This window comes from Aspergillus steynii (genome assembly GCF_002849105.1).
Source record: "Aspergillus steynii IBT 23096 chromosome Unknown P170scaffold_2, whole genome shotgun sequence".
NCBI lineage: Eukaryota > Fungi > Ascomycota > Eurotiomycetes > Eurotiales > Aspergillaceae > Aspergillus > Aspergillus steynii.
In genome coordinates this window covers 3,202,529-3,219,823 of record NW_020194399.1, presented here as the reverse complement: position 1 = coordinate 3,219,823, position 17,295 = coordinate 3,202,529, and the positions used below count along the sequence as shown (strand labels likewise).

At 47.4% G+C, this 17,295-nt stretch overlaps 9 protein-coding genes across 9 annotated transcripts; 4 read left to right on the top strand and 5 right to left on the bottom strand.

Annotated features, from left to right (window-relative positions):
• Positions 1-126: 126 nt before the first annotated feature.
• Positions 127-1,128, top strand: P170DRAFT_472371 (class II fructose-bisphosphate aldolase; the record flags this gene model as incomplete). The annotated part of the gene is made up of 2 exons (XM_024852942.1): positions 127-215; positions 330-1,128. The coding sequence occupies 2 exons, from the start codon at positions 127-129 to the stop codon at positions 1,126-1,128; spliced, it is 888 nt and encodes a 295-aa protein (XP_024707782.1).
• Positions 1,129-1,726: 598 nt separating this feature from the next.
• On the bottom strand, positions 1,727-2,908 carry P170DRAFT_349152 (aldo/keto reductase; the record flags this gene model as incomplete). The annotated part of the gene is made up of 3 exons (XM_024843722.1): positions 1,727-2,167; positions 2,247-2,619; positions 2,721-2,908. 3 exons carry the CDS (start codon positions 2,906-2,908, stop codon positions 1,727-1,729), a joined length of 1,002 nt encoding a protein of 333 aa, XP_024707781.1.
• A 519-nt stretch (positions 2,909-3,427) lies between these two features.
• On the bottom strand, positions 3,428-4,530 carry P170DRAFT_402711 (SDR family NAD(P)-dependent oxidoreductase). The gene has a single exon (XM_024846438.1). The coding sequence runs from the start codon at positions 4,505-4,507 to the stop codon at positions 3,692-3,694; it is 816 nt and encodes a 271-aa protein (XP_024707780.1). The 5' UTR covers positions 4,508-4,530; the 3' UTR covers positions 3,428-3,691.
• Positions 4,531-4,844: 314 nt separating this feature from the next.
• On the top strand, positions 4,845-5,960 carry P170DRAFT_402708 (PTD012 family protein; the record flags this gene model as incomplete). Its single annotated transcript, XM_024846437.1, has 1 exon — positions 4,845-5,960. The coding sequence occupies one exon, from the start codon at positions 4,845-4,847 to the stop codon at positions 5,793-5,795; it is 951 nt and encodes a 316-aa protein (XP_024707779.1). The 3' UTR covers positions 5,796-5,960.
• Positions 5,961-6,344: 384 nt separating this feature from the next.
• P170DRAFT_472367 (uncharacterized protein) lies at positions 6,345-7,729 on the bottom strand (the record flags this gene model as incomplete). The annotated part of the gene is made up of 2 exons (XM_024852941.1): positions 6,345-6,485; positions 6,536-7,729. 2 exons carry the CDS (start codon positions 7,727-7,729, stop codon positions 6,345-6,347), a joined length of 1,335 nt encoding a protein of 444 aa, XP_024707778.1.
• Positions 7,730-8,080: 351 nt separating this feature from the next.
• On the top strand, positions 8,081-9,110 carry P170DRAFT_423347 (SGL-domain-containing protein; the record flags this gene model as incomplete). Its single annotated transcript, XM_024847502.1, has 3 exons — positions 8,081-8,445; positions 8,498-8,783; positions 8,913-9,110. The coding sequence occupies 3 exons, from the start codon at positions 8,081-8,083 to the stop codon at positions 9,108-9,110; spliced, it is 849 nt and encodes a 282-aa protein (XP_024707777.1).
• Positions 9,111-11,631: 2,521 nt separating this feature from the next.
• On the top strand, positions 11,632-13,883 carry P170DRAFT_489150 (fungal specific transcription factor domain-containing protein). The gene is made up of 6 exons (XM_024853981.1): positions 11,632-12,188; positions 12,237-12,829; positions 12,863-12,979; positions 13,040-13,318; positions 13,372-13,457; positions 13,542-13,883. Exons 1-6 carry the CDS (start codon positions 11,758-11,760, stop codon positions 13,842-13,844), a joined length of 1,809 nt encoding a protein of 602 aa, XP_024707776.1. The 5' UTR covers positions 11,632-11,757; the 3' UTR covers positions 13,845-13,883.
• Positions 13,884-14,310: 427 nt separating this feature from the next.
• Positions 14,311-14,796, bottom strand: P170DRAFT_472365 (uncharacterized protein; the record flags this gene model as incomplete). Its single annotated transcript, XM_024852940.1, has 1 exon — positions 14,311-14,796. One exon carries the CDS (start codon positions 14,794-14,796, stop codon positions 14,311-14,313), a length of 486 nt encoding a protein of 161 aa, XP_024707775.1.
• Positions 14,797-15,743: 947 nt separating this feature from the next.
• Positions 15,744-17,069, bottom strand: P170DRAFT_507263 (MFS transporter; the record flags this gene model as incomplete). Its single annotated transcript, XM_024854464.1, has 1 exon — positions 15,744-17,069. The coding sequence occupies one exon, from the start codon at positions 17,067-17,069 to the stop codon at positions 15,744-15,746; it is 1,326 nt and encodes a 441-aa protein (XP_024707774.1).
• Positions 17,070-17,295: the final 226 nt, after the last annotated feature.

Below are 17,295 nucleotides of genomic sequence, written 5' to 3'. Positions count from 1 at the left end.
AAGCCAACCCATCTAAATCTTCCCTCAAGGTCGGTTATTCATGGTATTGGATTCCCACACATTCTTGGTTTTTCAGTCCTTGCCGTTTATATTTTCTGCCCAATTACTAGCGTTTCCCAGTCGATCATGGACGATTATCATCCGGAAAAAAACAAGACTTGCCAAATATTGAAGGATGCTGAAAGAGGAGGATATGGCGTTTTGGCAACCATAGCGTAAGTCTTCCTCATTCCGTCCTTCATTACCTTTGAGCACAACCTTCTCTGTGGATAACATACATATCCTTTTCTGAGCGGCTGAAAGGGGTCTAATTTTGTCGTTGCTTGCAGATACAATATTGAAAATGTCTTGGGCTTTATTCGTGCAGCTGAAATCAAGCGCTCTCCGTTAATCATCCAGCTGTTCCCTTGGGCAGTTCGATTTTCGAACGGCCACCTTGTCCATTTTGCGGCTGCCGCTGCGCGGGAAGCATCTGTTCCTATCGCGATTCACATGGATCATTGCCAGGACGAGTTGCTCATTCGGCACGCTGCAGCTAATTTACCTTTCGACAGTATCATGATCGACCTGAGCCACTGCTCGAAAGAAGACAACCTGCGAAAGACAGCAGAACTCGTGAAGGTCTGCCATGAGCATCACAAGTCGGCAGAAGCAGAACCCGGGCGTATCGAGGGTGGAGAAGACGGGATCAGCAATACGGCAGACCTGGGCCCTCTGATGACTACACCTGGGGAAGTGCAGGACTTCGTTGATACAGGTGTTGATTTCCTAGCACCCTCCTTTGGGAATGTCCATGGCGAGTATGGCGCACGTGGCATTCAGCTGGACTGGGAACGTTTGGACTCCATTCAAAGTGTTGCAGCGAAAGGAGATGTCAGAATCGTTCTGCACGGTGTCAATAACTTCAACGCCGAGCTTATCCGACGACTGATCTCGAGAGGAGTCACCAAGGTCAATGTCAATAAAGATATCCTCAAGGGTTATTACAGATATCTTGAAGACAATGTGAGCAAAGTACCATTTACCTCGCTAATGGAGAATGGAGTAGCAGAAGTGACGAAAGGATTGGAAATCTGGATGGATATGTGCTTGAGTACGGGCAAGGCTCCCATGACTGCATCGGCCTGAATAACTCTACATGTTTATGTCCACTTCGGGTTTAGGGTATGAGTCCTTGATGGTAGCCATTTATGAAAGAGCCGAAAAATAGTCCCCTTGGTGTAAAACAGCAAATTAAATCATTGCCGATGGAGGTACCTCACTGAAGACTAGGCAGCGTTCTTGACAGGTGTATTTACTGCATGTGGTAGTTTCCGACCGGAATTTACCAGTTTTGCATATCGGCTTCGTGGAATCGTTATTGAAAGGCTACAAAACCTCTATAATGAGGTGTATGACATTTCAATCATTTCTCCGCCGGCCTTCTATCTGTAGCCCATATTTTAATTAAGTTGTTTACACGTTCCACCGCTAGATCACTCTTTGACACAGCTTCTTCTAAGCTTACATAGTACGAGAAGAATAGAAGAATATGATCCGATTTTGACGAGCTTTATGAGGGTAAAGGGAATGCACAGTTTCATAGACAAGTGGCTCCTGTTGCAGAATTTGGACATGGGCTTTGTTGAAGGCTTGTAAAATTCAAAAAGAGGTTTAGGAGACGTGCTAGATAGCTCGCAAAATCGCTTGGACCCGATGTTAAGCAGATCATGATGCCTAGAGTGATTTATGAGGCAGCACCATCCAATCCAATGTAAAGATTGTAGCCAAAATCGGTACTGGGATCATTGAACCGGGCTTTTTGGTCCATCGAGGCAATCTTTGCTACATCTTCTTCTGCCAGCTCAAAGTCCGCTTGCAGGTTTTCCTCAATCTGCCACTTAATGGTGCTTTTAGGAATAACCGAACGACCTTGCGTCACGGCCCAGGCGAGTGCAGTCTGAATAGGTGTTTTGCCATACTTAGCTGCTACTTCGGCCAGGGTCGGATGGTCGATCAATCGGGTCATTTGGGCAATTGACTTTCCCCAAGACACTTCGCGATAGAAATTGTTGAGATTGCCACACGGGCTGAACTGGATTATGTGGATTCCCTGTGCCTTATGCCATTCGACAAATTCCGGTTGCTGCAAGTATGGATGGAGCTCCATTTTATGGACAGCTGGTGTCTACGTCGATGGTAAATTCCTGATCTGACTAAAACAAAAATAAAGAATGAGTCGAGAGGAAGGTGAGTCCTGGACTTACCACAGTGCCTTCTTTGAGAAGGGTTTCAAGCTCGACCTGGCTGAAATTAGACACACCGATCGCTCTGACTTTCCCAGCCCGCAAGAGCATTTCCATCGCTCTCCAAGTGTCTATAAAAGGCGTGGGGTCCGAAATCATCTTGTTATCAGACCCCATCGGAAGAAAATCCGGACCACGCTTGAACGCACACGGGTAGTGCATCAGGTATAGATCAACGTAATCAAGACCAAGCTCGCTGAGTGATCCATCCAACGCCGGCTCAACATCATCCGGGTGGTGAGAATTGCACCACAGCTTTGTGGTAACAAAAATGTCTTCTCGCGGTATGCCACTTCTCGCGATGCCTTTACCAACTTGTCTTTCGGTCCCGTAACTGAAATAAACAATCAGCTAACAGGTTCTCAACATGTACTGCGTAATAGACGGTTGGCTGAGCGCCAGGTTGCGGAGGTTTGGGATAGGATATGCGCATACTTGTGAGCAGTGTCAATATGACGGTATCCTGCTTTCAGGGCCGTATAGACGGACAGTTCTTGCTCGTCGGGGTCCTGAAAAGTACCCAATCCGATGGCAGGAATCACGGATCCGGTATTGAGCAAGTGAGTTTTCCCGTTATAATTTGGCAAGGCCTTGGTTTTCGATGATTCGAAAGTAGGCGACATCTTGCCGTACATGGTTAAGTGTCTAGTTAGGGTTGACTTTTGGGTAGAGCATGGAAGCTGAGAAAGAGAAAGAAGCGTTTGAATGGTCCCAGTCCGAGATCTAGCATCCTATTTTAAGTTGATCTCTGGGTAGCACTTGGTTATTGAAGACCTGTATTGAATCCGCCGGAATTTCCTAACAAGGTCTCGTGCCGAGTCCTCTACTGCGATGAAGCTTACCTCTCCATTGCAGAGCTAAATCACCGATTGGACTGATTGCTCACTTCGTTACGCTATTGGCGTTACCCGTGCGGAGTACCGATGCGGGGTAGTCGGAGTCAGGCGCCTGGAGATATTACCATTATTGACAAGTTGTCCAACATTACGGTCCAAACTGGGACATAACTAGCCCAAATCACTAGATGGCCTGCTTCGGATAACCCAAACCATTGACCTGGCTTCATAACCAATCTACCTTTTATTTAAATGTCAACTCGGGTACCCGCACATGACATAGGAATCTATTTAGTGAAGCCGTGGATCAGACTGAATTTGTACATATGGTCTCGAGCTTCCCTCTTATGTAAAGCTTTTCAACCCAATTGGTTCAGTGTCATGATGCATCATTATGTCCCAGGTCTCATGTCACCGAAACGACAAGGAAGGTCCGGGAAGATTAAGAGGAGAAGATTGGGAGAGTATGTAAATGTAATGGAGTAAGAAAAGGAACGCAACAGGAGAGAGAAATATAGAAGAGAGACATAGGTGAAGGGCTTTCTTCCCACCCAGTATTTCTTCTTTCAATCATGGGTCACTGACCCATCCGCCATCAACAACATATGTGCTTCCTGTCACACCGCTTGCTTCATCACTTCCAAGAAAAACAATCACCTTCGCAACATCCTCGGGAGAAAGATCACGCTGCAAGCTTTGGTTCTGGAAAACCTCCGCACGATATTCGGGCGTCAGAACTTCTGCCTTTTGCCTCTCGGTCGCGATGGCACCAGGCATAACGCTGTTGATTCGTATGTTAGAGCCACCGACTTCCTTGCTCTGAACACGTGTAAGACCCATTATGGCGGCCTTGCAAGCCCCATATACTGGTTGACCAGCAGCTGGTATACGCCAGGTGATAGACCCAAGATTGACAATGCTACCAGCCCCAATGCGCTTCATTTCCGGAATGACGGCCTGAGACAGAAAAAACACATGCCTCAGGTTGATATTGACGCTAGCGTCCCAGGCCTCTGATGTGACATTCTCCGTGCTGAGTCTTGCGCTGCTGCCCGTCCCTGCTGCATTGTTGACCAATACGTGGACTGGGCCATGTTCTTCCAATACTTTTACTGCCGTTGCTTGCAAATCGGGAAGGCTTGACAAGTCACAAAAGTAAAAGATAGGGGCCTTGATTGTAGGTCCTCCACGCGATGCAGCCTCTTCCCTTCGTGCGACCACCTTGTCGATGGTTTTCCGAGCAGCATCTTCGGAGATATCCAAGAAGATTACCTGGCTGCCTTGCAATGCAAAAAGCTCCACGGTTGCGGCACCGATTCCTTCCGCCCCACCAGAGATTAAGACTGTCTTGCCATGCAGGCTTGGATATATCGCAGGTGCGGTCATCGCGGATTTGATGGGAGAAAGAGTCGGGGGTGTAGTTGTAGCGGGGTATATTGGCCGATGACGTGGTATTTGAATTCTTACGTTGAGCCCGAGGGGTAGGACAGATTTCCTAGTTGGGATGCAGCCGAAGAGCTCGGTCCTTCCTTTTACGGTAATCTCCGAATCGGGAAGACTGGCTTCATAAGTCCACTATACTCATTACTCACAACGATTCAAATGCAGCCGGGATATGTGCATGAATCAGAAGCAACGTTATTGAGAATATCCCACAATACAAAAGTGATTTATTAGTTTTTTTTTTTTTTTTTTTTTTTTTTTCAACCACATCTCCATCACGATGCATACCAATCGACACGAGCTGTCTCCTCCGTCACTAACGGAAATTGCCCAAGTTCTGGCATCTGCTCTCTCCGAAAATTATGCCTCATCTTGGGCAACAGTTGTGGAATGTCCAGATCTTCGACAAGCACCATTCAACCTGGCTTGCGAAGGTCTTTCCGGCGCCGAGGTCATCGCAGATATCGGGGGACAAGCAAATCTTTTCCCTCAACCGCGCCTTGAAAAGAACTACTCTCTCATCAAATGCGCCGAGGCTATGGGCATGATTCCGACCCAGGGATCCCTCATAGGAGCTGGTGCAGGACCAAACCATGTACACGGTGTGCCTTCGGAACTGGCTCCAAATCTTTGCTGGAAAAATGGATTCGAAAATGTCAACAACATGACCCGCTCGGCTAGATTGATCCCCCAAAATGAGGGTAGCGAGTCTGCTGTAGCTTGTCCATACTCTGGCAGCACTGACTACTCACTCATGATGAACCTTTACGGCTCGCATGGCCTTCCAGGGCAAGTCGTGAAGGTCACAGCCAGAGGTCGACGAGGCGATGCGGCCAGCTTCTCCGAATTCCTGCGATCTGCACTTCGCAAGGCCTACGGCGAAGACCACCAGATTTCCCTTGGGGGCACTTTCATAATGAAGCGAGGCAAAGCCAAATTTCATGTCATGCCACCCTTCCCACCTCAAGACGAATTGCCATTCAAGAGCCAGGAGGCACTTGACGGGTGGCTTTCGTATCAAACTTTTTCAGGGCCCATGGTTTGCCTTTCAGTCTTCCATTCGGCTGATCCGAAGCGTCTGGGAGTCAGACTGGAGCATACACATTGCTTTAACGGAGACAGCCAAGGTGGTCATTATCATTATGACATTTCAAGCGACGATAATAAGCAAGTGGAATACGAAGGGTATTTTAATACTGCAAAAACCTTCGTCCAGATTGACAAACCTTGAGATGTTTCGCTAAGCTGCAGTTCTTTCTTCTCCTACTCGGATCGAACCAATCTGATGCGAAGGTCAAGGTTTAACTTTCACCAACTTTCATATGATATGAAGTACTCGGGTAGATAATCATGGAATCTAAAGACATTTATTGTATAGGACTCAAGACAAATGGACAAGGGGCTCTTTAAAGAGGTATTAGATATATTAGATTATATTTATGGCTTTGTTGTTTTAGAGATTACTGGAATGTGCCGGCTTCTATCCTGGCTTAACCGACTGAATACGAGATGCAAGAAAAACCAACCTTGCTACGTTAAAGTATCGTAGGTTGGCGAGCTCGAAGACCTTTTAGTTCGGATTGGTTCAGATTCCATTGACAGTCCCAGAATTTTCACATGAGATGAGATGACACAGCATGATTCCCCAATGCCAAGTTCCTTACAATAGTAATCGTAGGTGCGTGAATCTTATCTAGGATTGTATTGGATAGTAATATCCAGACTATAAACAATTGACCAGACCTTTAGAGATGTTTAGTTCAAACCGCTGTTCCCTGGCTTACTCAAGCTCGATCTTTATACTAAGGCCGAGATCTATGCTACTGATAGAGGGACCAACCTGCAGCTCGAATATTTGCACGGCTGCTGCCGACATGGGCAAGGGAGCACCAATTGCGTTAGCCTTTCGGACTGCCTGTGCCTGGGATCAGAGTCAGCAATCTGGTGATTTAGTAAGGGTTTGCACCTTACCAGCTTGGCGCCAATCTCTTTGGCCTCTGGGATCTCCTGCAAATACCAAGGTCCTTTTTTCATCTTTGGTGCGTAATGCTCAAACTGGAAGTTCCACCCAGCAGCTCCGCAAACAATGTCATGCATCTGCTCCGCATTCAAACCGATCGCTTTTGTAAATCCCTTAGACTCTGCAGCAGCTACCAAATGAACACCCTTCATAATGTCAACAATATCCTGCAGACTGAGAGCATAATTGTGCGTGCTGCCTTTCACCTTCGTCCGCTGATGCACGGTGTCATCGGCATAGTCGCGGACGAACAGTCTCCAGAGGGCAGAGTCATCCATGCCAGCCCAGCCGATGTACACGGTCGTTTGGTAAATTTGCTCGGCCAAAGCCACAAGAGGGACTGGGAATGACTTCTCCGCAGCCGTTCGAACAATAATTGACGAGTCCTTTTGGCTGTTGGTCATCGCAGAGTAAACGGTCTCATCCCCCTCCAATGCATGCGGAATGCGGTTCTTCATGATCCAGCTTGCACCTTCGCCGCGCTGGATGAAATCATAAACTTCCTGTGTATTCAACCCCGCTCGAACTGCAAGTGCCATGATCTCCGCAACCAGAGCAATCGCGATCTCGGGGATAACCTGGTGACACACTTTGCCGTTGGCACCAGATCCAGTGTCTCCATTACGGCCGGAGCTATCTTTGATTCTGCAGATCTTCGAGCCAAACGCACGGAGCACCGGATCTGCAAGCGACATTCCATCATCGGTTCCACATGCAAACACAGTTAGAGTGCCATCCGCAGCACCGGATGCTCCTCCCGATACAGGGCAATCCAGCAAACGAACATCAGGACGACGGAAGTCAACGTCCAAGCGGGACCGGACCTCCCGCACGTAAGCGGCGGGAACAGTAGACGAAATAATGATAGCGGATTTCTTCGGCAATCCATGAATAGCACCGTTCTGTTCGTCGAAAAGGACAGACGAGACTTGCACGGAGTTGATGACAATAACTAAGAGGATATCAGCGTTCTCGGCGGCTTCCTTGGGACTTGCGGTTGCTTTTCCACCACTTTCAACAAGTCGATCGACAAGCTTAGGCACGATGTCGTATCCCGAGACAGTGAAGCCCTTCTTGAGCAGATTTCGGGACATCCCTATGCCCATGGCACCAAGACCACAAACGCTGACACGAGGAAGAGACATTATTGACGTTGCAAAGAAAAGGTGGATGATGTTTAGAAATGAATCTTAATGTGACGTATGATGAGTATCTAAGATGAAGACAAGTCGCTGGTTATATCTCCTTGACATGCCCAAGTACGGCCTCTAGATGACATTTTTCCCCTTTAGGAAATTTCCGGATATGTGGGGCTTCCAGATGTGGTTGTCTCCGGTTTCCGAGTACTCAGTCACAGAATGCGACAGGACGGTTTGATCATTCGAATTTCAGATTAAATCGACCGAGTGGACATCCAATGTCGGCTACCTGGAATTCAAATTTGCGATTGTCCTCGTCAGGAAGAATTTGGGTACTTCAAGCAAGGCAAGTTCATCATGGTTACCCGAATCGGGGCTTTCGTTGGCCCCCAGACCCAGCTGGGCGAGTCACCTCTCTATCGTGAGTTCGACAATACGTTACATTATGTTGATGTTATCGGGAAAACGATCAATGTTTTGCAACTGGACGACAACTTGAAGCGACGCACTATCAATTGCCCGGAGCATATAACCTTCCTAGCGTTCCACAAGGACGGAGGGTATCTCATTTGCTCATTCTCCTCCATTGTGCACGTGTTGAATGATGGAACATGGAGTGTTCTAAAGCAGGTGATTCCAGACACGACCAAGGAACGACTTAACGATGCCGGCATTGACACTCATGGGAGGCTGTGGGTAGGCAGTATTGACCGAGTCACAGAGTAGGAGTTACTATGTTGAGCTGTCTTCAAATAGGTGCTAATGGATGTCCAGGGCCATACCAAAGCTGTCAGGTGGGGCGAAGGTATACGAAGCAAAAGGCTCGATTTATCGATATGATCCTGACGGCAATCTTGTGGTTGCTCAAAAGGGTGGAGTGATGGCTGGAAATGGCCTGTGCTGGTCACCCGATAATAAGACCATGTATCATGTTGACTCCTACATCAATGTGAGCTTGCTGGACATTCACTTTGCTTACCACCAAGCTGACTCCGCACAGTCTATTCATGCCTACGACTTCGATACCATAGCAGGAACCATTTCCAATCGAAGACTTGTTGTAAGTCGGAACCTCAGAGAAGGGGAAGCAGATGGGTTGCTGGTAGACACGGCCGGAGATTTGTACACATTTATCTGGGAAGGAGGAGCCGTGTTAAAGTATAGTGGCGATACTGGCAACCTCGTTCAGCAATGGGATTTGAACGCTTGTAGGGTTACACACGGGGCATGGGTAGGGCCAGACAACAGGGATCTTGTTGTAACCACCGCTCAACGAGACGAGAGTTCCCCTGCTTGGGAGGGCGAAGAGGGAGGGGCGCTATTCTACATAAGAGGTTGCGACAGTGCTGGTTTACCCAAATATGGCTTTGGGGTCGGATCATTGTGAACATTGGCTACAGAATTGTATGAGAAAAAGTACTATTTGAATGAATGTCCATACAAAGCACATCTTGTACAGCGCCTCATTAGTAAAACAATTCTTTCCCGGACGTTTCATCGAAGAGCTGATGAGTCTGATGTAAAAGACTCGATTATAGATTTAGCTTGGTGTATTTCTCCTTAGAAAGAGAAGCTTATCATGCAACTACACTACGTTTTTGAAAAAACTGGAGAAATATAGTCTAGGGTCAACCAGACCTGTATGTATTATTGTTTGAATCTACAGGATTTATTAATGGTAACTAATACTTTATATAAAAATTAAATATAATATTCATTTTTTCGCCAGTTACCCCGCTCCGCCTTATGCACGTGGCTGACTCAGCAGGCCTCCTAACGTATTCCACAAGCGAGTCGGCACCACAAGCGAGCCGGCACCCCAACGCGTTTTGACCGCGATCAAAAACCTTACTCAATTCAACCACTAACCATGCCTCCAAAAGCGCGTCAAAAGTCAGGAAATTCAGCCGAGCAGGAGGGGAGGATTCTATTAGCAATCTCTGCTATAGAAAATAAACAAATTACCCAAATTGCTAAAGCTGCGCGTCATTATAATGTGCCTCGTTCTACTCTACAAGATCGGCTACGCGGAAAAACAAATCGCTCAGAAACACGTGCCAATGGTCATAAAATGACTCAAAATGAAGAGGAATCGCTTGTACAATGGATTCTATCGCTAGATCGACGTGGAGCGCCTCCCCGACCGTCCCATATACGAGAAATGGCCAATATTCTTCTTGCTGCGCGCGATACTACCCCAGTTCAATCAGTCGGAGTGAACTGGGTCTCCAACTTCATTAAACGACAAGATCGCTTGAAAACTCGCTATACTCGACGCTATGATTATCGGCGCGCTAAATGCGAAGACCCCAAGATTATCAGAGAGTGGTTTGATCGCGTACAAATCATTATAATGCAACATGGAATTGTACAGGAAGATATCTACAATTTTGATGAGACTGGCTTCGCTATGGGCTTAGTAGCTACTGCTCAAGTAGTTACTAGAGCTAATTACTACGGAAAGGCCTCTCTTATACAGCCTGGCAATCGAGAATGGGTTACTTCAATCGAGTGTATTAACTCAACCGGTTGGGCACTTCCTCCATGTGTGATCTTTAAAGGAAAGATCCATATAGAGGGTTGGTATCAAGATATCAAACTCCCACGCGATAGCAGGATTGAAGTTAGTCCTAATGGATGGACTACTGATGAGATAAGCCTTCGCTGGCTTAAAAACCTCTTTATTCCGACTACTACTAGTCGTATAACTGGAAGATATCGTCTTCTAGTTCTTGACGGTCATGGCAGCCATCTTACACCTCAATTCGACCAGATATGCAGTGAGAATAATATTATTCCTATCTGCATGCCTGCACATTCATCGCATCTACTACAGCCTCTAGATGTTGGCTGCTTCTCGCCTCTAAAGCGGGCGTACGGCAGCTTAGTTGAGAAACAGGCACGCTTGGGAATCAATCATATCGATAAGTTTGATTTCTTAGAGGCCTTTCCACAAGCTCGTGAAAGCGCTTTTCAAGCAGATACTATTCGGAATAGCTTCGCAGGTGCTGGTCTAGTTCCACTTAATCCAGATAGGGTACTCAGTAAGCTGAATATTCAGCTAAAGACCCCTACACCACCAGGCAGTCGATCTACCAATACAGCGCCAAAAACGCCTTATACAACTAGGCAGCTTGAAAAGCAGGCATCTACAGCAAAGAAGCTGCTTAAAGCGCGTACGCAGGGCCCTTCATCTTCGCTAGAGATGCGATTTAATAAGCTTATTAAAGGTCATGAATTACACCTTAATGAGCTTATTCTTGCACGCGAAGAAATCCGTGAATTACGCGCTTCTCATGAAAAGAAGCTTCAAAAAAAGAAACGCTCTACTAGGCAGCTAGCTATTACAGAGGGATCAGCTATTCAAGAAGGCCTAGAGCGATTTCAGCGCGAGAATGAGGTTGATGAAGCTCAAAATACGCTTCCTCTAGACCCTGCACTTTCTGCAGTTGAGCCACGCGTACGAGCGCCACCACGCTGCAGTAATTGTCATATTCTAGGACATAGACGGTTACAATGTCCCAATCGAGTTCCTAATTAGTTTTTATATAGAAATGCAATTATTTCGTTGATAAAGCCTCTAGTATTTGGTCCGCGGGCAGAAATTGGAGCGGGGGTGCCGGCTCGCTTGTGGTGCCGACTCGCTTGTGGAATACGTTAATGCTTTTACCAAATCAATAATAAGACGTTCTGCTCCCGACATTTATCCCCGGGAATCATGGAAAACTCGCCTCTTCGAATAATACAAGCTGATTTCAGTGGCGACAATGTCCGACGGGATGTCCGCAGGAGCGGCGGGAAAACCTTCAAAGCATGCCGGAAATGCCGCGAGCTGAAGTTGAGATGTGACGGGCGCAACGAAGGCGCTGATACTCGCTGCAGAAGATGTTTTACAAACAGTCTCGAGTGTATTTTCGATCTTGCTGGCTCGAAAGGTAAGCGTGCGGGGGGAACTGCTTACGGTGACCGGCCAAAAAGGCGAAGGTATACACGCTCTCTCATGCGGGTTGTGGCGATGGGAAGAGGGCTAAAACATGGTTACCAGACAAACCCGTGAGAATCTTTCTCAGGATCACAATCTGCGCTCTCCGACTGCTGAAGTGGAAGGGCAAGCCAGGACACCTGTTGCAGAAGCGATGTCGACAACGTCGCAGGTCCCAGATACCGAGCAGCGCCGCCGAAGCCCTCCTGTCGAAAATGAAGGAGGCGCCCCGCAGGCACCCGCCGACTTCACCAAAGGTCTGACATCTCATGATTTGCGTGCACCGGTTTCTGCGGTACATCATATGTCAACCCCCGAGGAGCGGACCGCGAATGGAATTGAGCCCATGGCCTCCTCTCGGTCCATTGAAACCCCTCGACAACCAGTTGAAATGTCAGGTTTCTTAGGTAGAATGGACGTGGGACCAGACGTTATGTCGAAGGGTCTAATTCAGCAGGGCCAAGCCAGGAAGCTATTCAACCTGTAAGCATTACCGTGTATACTTAGAATTCACTCTGACGGAGTTAATAGGTTCATGACCTGTGCTGGATGCTTCATGCCAATATTTGATCCCGTGATGGACACATTCGACAGCTTACGGATTCGTGAACCATTCTGCTTTGCGGTCATCCTGGCTATTGCCTCTTGCGTCGAGCACATACCGGACTTTCCCGAGGTGTCCAAATCAATGTTGCAGGATGAAGTAAAAAGGTTGACTGCTCAGAGTCTTTTCAAAAGACCTGCAACTCTGGGAAGCATACAAGCAATGCTTCTCCTGGCTGCATATACGGATGAGGCTTGGTTTGCTATTGGGCATGCATTGCAAATGGCGAAGGATCTTAAGTTAGATTGCGCCCTCCAAAGACTTGTGGCTACTAATGAGACAGAAGCCATTTCATTCAAAGAACAAAAGCATCTAATGCGCCAGGTTCGAGTTTGGCTTTCTCTCTGCTTCATCGAAAGGGAAATTGCAGCAGGAACAGCAACTAGTTCTCGGATAGTTCCAGTTGACATTGGGCTTTTGCAAAAGCTTCGCAACCATCCATTCTATACCGCATCTGATTTACGTGCTACGTCTCTAGTTGAAATTGTTCAGATTCGAGGTATTGCTTCATGCGATTTTGGTATGGAGGCTCGTCCCGACTGACAAAATCTAGAAAACTTCCAGCAAGAGATTGCACGGGCTGTTGATCAAGATAGTGCCGTTGATCGGCTCAGGAAAATTGAAAAAGAATATCGACAGTGGTTAGAATTCTGGGATGATATTCACGATAGTCTGTTTCCACCAAACCTTTTTCTTCACGTTCTCGTGTTGATAACATGATTGTCCGCAGAATACGGCTTCGACCATTCGTCATTCCAAAGAGCTAGTATTCGGGGACAAAAGAACTGGGCAGTCATGTTCACAGGATGCGCAATCCTTGGTCGGCTGCAAAAGGAAGCGGGAGTTACAAAGTCGTCGGCTGGAGAGCTTGAAGCTCCTTCAAAAGAGCTAGTCACGTACATCGTTTCCACCGCATTGGAGCAGCTCAGATTCATCCTGCGGGCATCTGATTATAAATGGAATCTTCGCTGGGCGACAAACTATTCAGCTTTGTCAGTCACTTTTGCTGGTAAGATAGCACACCCGTTGGCGAATTCAACGTTATCACTGATGCATATCCAGTTGTTTTCGTTTTAAATGCCGCAAGGATACACGAGAAATTATTTGACCGTGCTGAGATCCTTGGTATCGCAGAGGAGATTGCACAGGTACTGCAATCATACCCTCACCCACACTTCTATCGACTCATTTGCCTGTTGATTACATTGACAGCAAACGAATCACTTCCACAGGCAGAGAGAGATGGGCAAAGCATGGCCGCGCAACAAAATGATCCATGCACCCAGGAATCCACCCAGCGAATGGCTGATCATATCTATTCGAGACACATTCCTGGGAATGAGCCGCCAGCATCCCTTCACTCGGACCTGTGTCTTGAAACACTTCTTGATGATCATCTACAAGATGCTGATTGGATGCTAGAGCCATCTTCAATTACCGCTCTGAATTTCCCGGGCGAGGAAAACACGACTATTTTGGACCAGGACTTCTCTCTGGGACATGATCTTCGGTCTTCGACATATCAGGGGGGTTAATTCGTGACAACATTCTTTTTAACTTCTTTCTACACTTCCCTTCTGCTAGGCGATCTTATGAGGATATCCATGGTGAAGATCAGGGGATGTCAATCTGATTCCGTACATCAAGCTTCATTGGTGAATGCCAATCATCGAATCCTATTCTTCCGTAAATGGAGTTATTACAGTACCTACTCTGCTCTATATTTGGCCATTTTTACGTCTGAATTCAAATAGACAACCCAATACAACTACAAAAACGGTGCAAATCAGCAAAGATTTCTAAATTACTTTTTATCTAATATTGATCTGAGCCTTTGATCCTTCAGTTGACACTCCCCAAACGATCTACCAGAGTAACAGGTCTACTTTGGGGGTTCAAAGAATCACAAATGACAAGCAAAGAGACAAAAAAGCATTCTAGTTCTTCCAGTCGAGAACGGCACATCTCGCCGGAATTCAACAGAACAAACTCACCAATCGATCAGTCAGCCTCCCCAGGTAGGCGAGGACAGTGCCTAATAAGCTTGCAGTGGTCAATGCCCGGATCGCGTTTAGTTGACTCCAGGATGCAACGAATGCACTCCACAACATCCTCACACCGGCGACTCTTGTGTGTCACATAGATACACAAGCCGCGGCGGTCCTTTAGAAGGTAATCATACTTCTTCTTGATTACCTCCACTCGACCTTCCTTCACCTTGTCGAGGAAGAACTCGATCTCCTGTCGTGGTGATAGATTTGGGTTGGGCGTATGCACGAATACCTCGTATTCGTGGCATACGCTTTTCTTGTCCTGGTCCTTAACAGTTGGGGCCTCCTTACCCTGTTCCTCGACAGTAGGGGGTTTGTCGTCCTGCTTCTCAACAAGTGGGGTCTGGTCGTCCTGGTCATCCGAAACATCGTTCTTTCGGCCTCGGGTCTTGAAAGACATGATACCCTTGACAAGATAGGCGAGACGGGGAGCCATGGTGTATTCGAAACTTGGGAGTAAGAGCCCTGTGAATTAGCAATATGGTGTGGATCTGTAGGATCGTAGGTTTTGAATATGATGATGAATGGTGACGTAGTAAACCCTTTGAGGCAGCACAAGGTGTTTTTATAAAGGCATCGTGAGCCAGATTTTGGTTCCTTCCGTTCAAAATGTAGGATTAAATGGATATACCCATCATGGACAAAGCATTGAACAAAATAGTGAATATCTTTGTATAAAATGAACGGCCTATAGAAAGGTCTGATATTCAGGTAGAATTCGTTAGCACTGCATTGAAGGAGGACACACCCGCATTTGAGCTTGGGATGCAATATAATTGCATAGAATAGCGACAAAAGCCACATTTACAATTGGATATACCGCGTATGAAAGTTATAGTGAGAGAATCCGGGGATAGGACACTATTTATGAGATTATCATAAGATTTTGCTGGTGTGGTGTGCTCCGAATGTGATGGAATTTTAACGTGTTGTATTCCAGTATTGCGAAAGATCAGGCAGAAGCTGAATGCATTCTATCCGCTATGCATTCTTTTCAAGAATTAATCACTGGTAGATACCCCTTGATGGCATACAAGGGTGAGGGCTCTCGGCTCGAATGGGCTACCGGATGATTCCATGATGTATAGAAAGCTCCCGCAAGCAGAACATGACTTTCAGACATTACTAACACCCTTAATTATTTCTAAGTTTTAGCACATTTCTATGAAGGGCTTGGAAGTGGTTTTTATGCCTTTCCAATAGTCTTATCTGAGTATTATATGTTAATAGGCATTTACTATGTACAATGGCAGTCATCTTGAAGAATCAACATGACGGATTAGAATGATTATAAATCTCTTTAGCAGCATAGAACGGTCTTCACAATCCCGTCTATATATTGTCTAAGCACTTTCCCATTACCCAACACCAAATAACAACCCCCTACGTTCCATGCTCATAACCACTCCTTGCCCTAAACCCCGGCCCAGCACGATAAAGCAACCACGGAATGGGCGCCATCGCCAACGCCACGAACCCCAACAGACTTGTCGCCCAATGCACCCCCAGCGCCTCATACATTTGCGTCACGAAGAGCGGAAACGCAGCAGACAAAGTATACCGAGTCAAAGACGACGCGCCGCTCGCTGACGCCCCGAACTTCGACCCATACACGTCAATCGTGTAGAAGTTGCACGGGACGTAGATCAGGATGCTTCCGAGCAGAGTCAAGCCTTGTGCACAGATCGGACTCATCCAGTGGATGGAGGGTTGGGCGGTCCAGGCGAACCAGAAGAGGCCCGCGGGGAGGACGAGGCTGCCGTAGAGGGCGGCGTGGAGGCGGTCCTCGGGGGTGGAGGGGGTCTGAGAGGTGGGCGGTCGGAGGCGTTTGATGAGCCGGTCGATGGAGATGAGGACTGGAGGGGCTGTGAGGCAGCCGGTGACCATGCCGAGGAAGGAGAGGCTTTGGGCCTGTGAGGAGAAGGCGTAGACGGTGCGAAAAACCCACGGGCTGGCGACGACGAAGGTGTAGAGAAGTGCGAACTGGAATCCGGTGTATAGACAGATTGAGGTCACTAAGGGTTCGGTTGTGAGCATATGGAGGGGTCGAATGACGGTGGTGGTGATGAAATGTTTCCCCGTTTCCCAGACGCCACCATCAGAATTCCCTTTGCTGAGAGATGTTTGAGATTCTCGTAGGAAGAGAACCGGGGTGTGCAGTGCTGCGCCCATTATGAGAACGACCCATGCCGTCCAGCGCCATTCCTTCGCGTCGACTGCAAACCCTCCAATCAGTGGGCCAATTGCGCTACCGGTAAACGGAATTGAGTAATATGTGCAGAGTGGGATGGCTCGCTCGGAAGGCGTTGTATAGTCTGCAATTGTCGCCGCTGCAACAGATACACCAGGAGCAGCAAACAAACCGGCGAAAAAACGACAGATTATCAGAGAGGCGATGTTCCGCGATAAGCCGACCCCGACCATGAAAATATCAAATAGAGGAAGCGTGATCAAGTACACGAATCGGCGACCGAAGGCTTCTGACAGAGGCGAGGAAATCATCGGGCCAAATGCGAGTCCTAGAGAGTATGCGGACAGTGGCAGTAAAGAGATTGTGGTGGGTACGTTGAACTCTTGCTGCACTTGTTCATGGCCGGGAGAGTATATGGAGGCGCCGACCGTTACAGTGAATCCAATCCCACAGATAATGATGGTTGTAATAACCTTTCGTATGGGGGACCAATCCCTTGGGTGCTTTTTAGGTGTCATGGCGTTGTAGGGTTTGTTAAGGCACTTTCTTGTCGTTCGATGCGCACTGGGCGATGTGAGCGCCGATAGGGAGGATTGACGCCAATCGCAACGTGAGGGCGGACGAGAAAGCCAATTTTTGCTCGATTAACAGGGAGAAAGTGTACATGCTGGATAGACAAAATTATCTTCAGATCATACAGCCCAGGTATTTGATGCGGACATATAGTTCCGAGAAGGTCCAGCG